Raw genomic sequence first — 6000 nt, 5'->3', positions numbered from 1 at the left:
AAGCATTGTACACATGGGCGTCACAGCTGTACCACACGGTGTGGTCAGTAATTTTGTCCTTCCGGTCCCTCCAACGACCGTTTTTCCTGAGAAATGTGTGGCCTGCAGAATATTGATACAAAATTTGCTGATAAAATAAAACATTTGAAATCCATGCATTTATGTCCCAAGTGTTTTTAAATATTGCCATAATTAGAGGTTATTAGAAAAATACCACAAAGGATGCACGAGGACGTTGGCGCAGCATTTGCATTGGGCGATGTGCAGCGCAGATATCAGAGTGCATCCTTTTTCGGTGTTTTTGTGATAACCTTATTTTTACCGGTACACATCTTCCAGTTGTGCCTGGGGCATCAAATTGTCCAAGAGTTGACTGTTTTCATGCAATATCGATATTTTTCTTCAGATTTATAATGCAATTGTGGAACACTATCTTGGACGCGCTCCTGGATAGCCTGTGTACTACACATCCAATGGGTTCCTTGAAATCGCTCAACAGTGAACGCGCAGATGCAGCCGCATGGGTGGGGCGCTTGGAAATGGTAAATGTTACAGAACAGGCATTCCATACGGCTTTTTTAGTGCGCCCAAAATTCTACTGTTCTCGATGGTAGATGTATGATAATGGTTCACATAAGACAAATTGACCACAAAAGTGGCAATGTTGTTCACATTTACAGATAAAATAGCAATTTTACACTTTCCCACTATTTTTCTATATAGAGATTTATCTGTGCCCCAGAAAATAATAGGGTAGAATGTATATTTAGAAATAGAAGGGTTTTACTCTATCTCTTGACAAGAACTGACAAAGGCTCAAAAGAAATCAGTTACTGTAAACTGAACTACAAGCAGATTAAATGCTTTTGTCACCATGTTTTGCCAACAGTAATCTTTTGGTAGATTGGTTGAATTCAGAGTTGTGATTTTGCATATCATGTGATGTTTGGATGTTGAAAATGATGAGGATAACAGTCATGCAAAAAAAACAGTATGAACGCTCAGGATTCTTTTAATCAGTAACTTTTAAAAGAAATTTGGAGCAAAAATATGTATCGTAGTAATAGCACAGTTTCACTTGCAGCAGTGATGCACTGTTTCTCACATTTTTAATCAACCAAATGATGGGAAATTTGAACATTGTTGGCAGGGAGCCAATTGACTAAGATTTTAGACCTGCAGAGTCTGGGGAAATTAAACTGCAGGATTCAAATCCTAGATCAGAACTGGGAAAATACATGTCCCTGGTCACTTTGCTGTATTGGTATCATTGTCATTCAAGGTAGCATGTGCTAGTTGGAAAGAGATTCAGAAAGTCTAACTTAATTTTTTACAATAGTTTGTCATCTGCTGCTTGAAGCTTTTGGAGCAAATGAAGTTAAGAGTAAATATGATGATAATGCGCATTTTGAACTAAAATATTAGTAAATTTGAGTCATTTTGACCAAAATTTGCAGAGTGACCACTGATTTTTTATTTCTTGATTACCAGTATGAAAGACAAGCGACCTAGCGGCCGATATAGCTCCGCTGTGTTTATGTAGAGAATAACTATTTTTGACACATGTTGATGAAGAAGGTGGAAATTAAATCTTTGATAGCTCAATGCAGTGGCCAGAAAAAAGTGGCTAAAATAGCTGCAAAAATAAACAATTGAAGATTTCATCATACTTTGCATATATCACATCGGATCATCCCTAAGAACATGTCAACCAAAGCTATCTGATGAGTAGTTTTTTGAGAATAAAATTTTCTGACCAAAAATGGCAACAATTGCCCCCAAAAATAAAAATTGCAGATTTCATCATAATTTCAAAAGATCAAATTTAGTTCATCTATAGAAACCTGTATACCAAATTTCAAAGCTGCTGGACCAGTATTTTTTGAGAAACACATTTTTTTAACCAAAAATGGAAAATATTGACCCAAAAATTCAAAATTGCTGATTTCATCATAATTTCAATAAATATCATTAAGGTGATCTGTAGGAACCTGTATACCAAATTGCAAAGCTATCAGATGAGTAGTTTTGGAAATACACATTTTTTGACCAAAAGTGGCAAAAATTGCCCCAAAAATACAAAATTGCAGATTTCAGCATAATTTCAATAAATATTATTTTGTTCATCTGTAGGAACCTGTATACCAAGTTTCAAAGCTATCAGATTACGGGTAGTACTTTTGGAAATACACATTTTTTGACTAAAAATGGCAAAAATTGCCCCAAAAATACAAAATTACAGATTTCATCAGAAATTCAATATATATTACATAGTTCATCTATAGAAACCTGTATACCAAATTTCAAAACTATCAGACCAGTACTTTATGAGAAATACATTTTTTGACCAAAAATGGCAAAAATTGCCTTAAAAATGCAAATTTGCATATTTCTGCACAATTTGAACAAATCTGAAATAGATCATCCCTAGGGACATATGTACCAAATATCAAAGCTATCTGACTGGTAGTTTTGAAGAAGAAGATTTTTAAAGATTTTTTTACCAAAAATGACAAAAATTGCCTTAAAAATAAAAATATGCAAATTTCACCACGATTTGAACAAATCTGACTGAAGTCACCCTAAGTAAACTGCATATCAAATTTCAAAGCAATCGGACAAGTGGTTTCAGAGAAGAAGATTTTTTTACCAAAAACACCAAAAAATACCCCAAAAATACAAATATGCAAATTTCACCCCGATTTGAACAAACTTAAGTGAGGTCACCCCAAGTGAGCTGCATATAAAATTTCAAAGCAATTGGACTTGCGGTTTCAGAGGAGAAGGCAATTGTTGACGGACGACGGACGACGACGGACGACAATGGAAAATCAACCTATTTGATAAGCTCCGCGTCGCTGACAGCGGAGCTAAAAAAGGTACAAAAATGTTTCCTTGAGGAAAGTTTGAAAATGTTTAAAACTTTCGATTCCAAGTAGGATAGTACTAATACCTTAACAGTAAATATATTTGGGATAGCAGAAATGCAGAATGTAGCTATAAAATTATCAATCCTTGTTCTGTGACCCAGACATCATCTCTGGTCAAAAAAAACATTGAAGTTTCGTTGTTGACGAGTCAAAGTTTAACATAAAAATATTGGAAATCTAATTCAAAAATTCTACATGATAGACCCTTTCATGCAATTTGTCACTTTGACTGCATCTCATATTGATTCTAACATTAGATTCTTCAGACACAATGTGTCAGACAGAGCTAAACTGTACAAAATCTCATCACTTCATCACAAGGCCAACTACATGTAGTCCTTCAGATCTCGTCTCAACTCAGACATGAGGGCAATTGACGGAAACTTCAAAAACCTACCTCTAGCAGGAGCGAGAGAGGCGGCCACATCGTCAACATCCCTGATTGGTAAATCTGCACCACTTAAATTGATAATGAAATCCCACGCTCCCATCCTCAAAAGTTCTTCAAAACACTGCAAAGAACAGTAAAGAGTGACAGAATATTCTTCATCTGTGACTTACAGACACATTTCAGGGACAGTGCACTCTCAACTCACAAGTTTTCTGGCTTCTGCACTTTCGATTGCAAAGAAATTTGCGACAATACTGACATTTTAAACACTTTACATGTATGCCAGAGACTCATGTCGTAGTTTGATCATATTCACATAATTGCGGTGTGGACAAGTATGTCAGACAATTACTCCAATGATTGTTTTGTTGAAAATACGAATTTTCAAAAGCCATGTTAAAAACATTCTTGCAAGTTGAATAATGTTTCTTTGGAACCCCAATCAATACTTGTTCTGGCAGAAACGCGCAGACGGCAAATATTTTTAAGTCATGTGATCGGAAGGCGTACCATAGTGACATGAAAGCAGCGCAAGAATCTGATTAGAAGCTGATGACATCACATGATCACACATCACACTTTACTGGAGATGTCAGTAAATTCTAAGATTAACTTTGTGGGACACCTGTTTCGATAAAGGTTGCAGACTTTTTGTCACATTTCTGTAAATATCATGCATCAGTACCAGACACTGATGGGGGGATTTCACACATGAGTCTATGCATGAAATACTGACTGGATGCTTGAATAAACCACTGGCTATTCAGATGACGACTAGGAAAAACACACAGAAGAAACATATCAATTGTGAAACACCTCTTGTCTCTATTAGCTGACAGAGCAAGCATATAAACTTGGATAAAGACGTGCTTTACAAATTGATATCTAGTTGGCCAATCATTTCAGCCGATGGCGATGTAATGGTAAGATTATCTAACGTTCACTAAGAGTACTGCCTTCATGCGTGGATGATTTCTGAAATCAACATTCAATGAGGTTTTGCCTGGAAATAGCTCTGCGGAATTTCAATTACCTATGATATAGATACTGTACTGGTGGATATTTAGCTGTGGCAGCTAGTGCATTGGCATCCACAGAGCAGCTGCAGAACCCATTAAAAGTTGTGATATGCAGTAGACAACTTTGGTTAACAGAATGGAAAATTTCAGTCGAAACAGGACGGTATGCACAAAAGCAGGAATATTGACGTTGAATTTGAATGAAACTGGGAACACAGGAAAAGTTTCAAATTACATTAAACACACACATTAAGTTCAAAGTATTGAAAGTTTTCTGATACGACAAAAGTTACAAGAGGAGTTCCTACGATAAGGTGCTCTGTTGAGCCTGGTCTGAAAAAAATACCCTTAGCCTGAACTATATTCTTATTGTGGGATCCATCTATTAACATTTCCTTTTGTCCAAGGAAGACGAATTGACTAGATTTAAATGAAGTATTACGCATTACTGGGAGATGCTCTGTCAGGGATAATCCTGACAAAAAGCATGAAAAAAGATGGTTTTGGAGTAGAATTGACATCATCTCTTACCTCGAGCTCTGCTCTCACAATCTCATAAGACCCCCAGGATGCCACAAATGATCTGTCTTTGGGCAGAATGTGAATATTGTCAGCAAACTGCGTCTTCTCAATCAAAACCTGAAGAGAGAAACAGGTCACGATGTCAGAGTTTGCTGTACACTCATCCTTTGAAGATCACTCAATCACAGGCCTTAAATGTTCCGTGGCACTGGCAATAAGTTCTGATCTGCAGTTTTTTTATTTCTTCTCTGTAAGCCATGGTGAAATCATAAATGCTACATGGACACGCAAAATGCTTGTTTCTAGCAAATAAATGTCGTAATGAGTAAATCCTGAAACATGAAGTATGCCTTGACATTATTAACATTGTGTTTTTATCATGCGTATGTTCACACAACTATAGAACACAATGGTATATCAAGCCACTTTACACAATAATACATGAAGATTATTTTGGCTCAAGTGTGTGTGTGTGTGTGTGTGGTGTGGGGAGGGAGAGAGAGAGAGAGAGAGAGAGAGAGAGAGAGAGAGAGAGAGAGAGGGCCAGAGTTGATAAACAGACAAACATACAGAGAGAGACAAACAGACAGAGAGCAATAGAGAGGCAGAGAAAGAGACATACAGGCAGAGACAGGGACAGACAAAGATGGAGCCAGGGACAGAAGAGACAGATCTCCGTCGTAGACTTCCCCACTGCAAACTAACTGTTCAAATAAAACACAATTAACTTCTAGATGTCAGCATTGTCTTGATTCTCATACTCTTCCAGCCAGTGCTGATGAGTTTGAGTACTCACTCATGTATATTCCTTGTCAAAATTGAGATGAAAATTTAATACAGGAATTCAGTCGGTAATTCCTAAATTCAGCAAATTCACTACATCCAAAGCATAGGTTTGTAAAAACTCTTACAACGGACATTTCTTTGAATATTGAAGATATATTCAATGGAAATTTGTTAATCTCTTTCGACAACAACATCAGCTGTTGCTTGTTATTGATCACATCACTGCATGGCATAAAAACCATCTTTAGTCAAGGAAGAGGTAGATATGTTGTGTTTTTAGCTCACGTGTGTAAACACGTGGGCTAATGTCATAGCGATGTCTGTCTGTCTGTCCGTGTGTGTGTGTGGTGTG

At 36.9% G+C, this 6000-nt stretch overlaps 1 protein-coding gene across 1 annotated transcript in view; it reads right to left on the bottom strand.

Annotated features, from left to right (window-relative positions):
• LOC139120071 (uncharacterized) overlaps positions 1–6000 on the bottom strand; it is a 106807-nt gene that overhangs the window by 22550 nt on the left and 78257 nt on the right. Inside the window, exons 7-9 of the mRNA XM_070684149.1 lie at positions 4872–4979; positions 3328–3442; positions 1–102 (exon numbers count right to left, since the gene is read on the bottom strand). The exon at positions 1–102 is cut by the window's left edge and continues 67 nt beyond it. Of these exons, the coding sequence (XP_070540250.1) occupies positions 1–102; positions 3328–3442; positions 4872–4979 (325 nt within the window). The remainder of the gene's footprint in view (positions 103–3327; positions 3443–4871; positions 4980–6000) is intronic.

Source organism: Ptychodera flava, chromosome 20, assembly GCF_041260155.1.
Source record: "Ptychodera flava strain L36383 chromosome 20, AS_Pfla_20210202, whole genome shotgun sequence".
Classification (NCBI taxonomy): Eukaryota; Metazoa; Hemichordata; class Enteropneusta; family Ptychoderidae; genus Ptychodera; species Ptychodera flava.
Note: the sequence above shows the minus strand (reverse complement) of the source record. Positions and strands in the feature narration are given on the sequence as shown.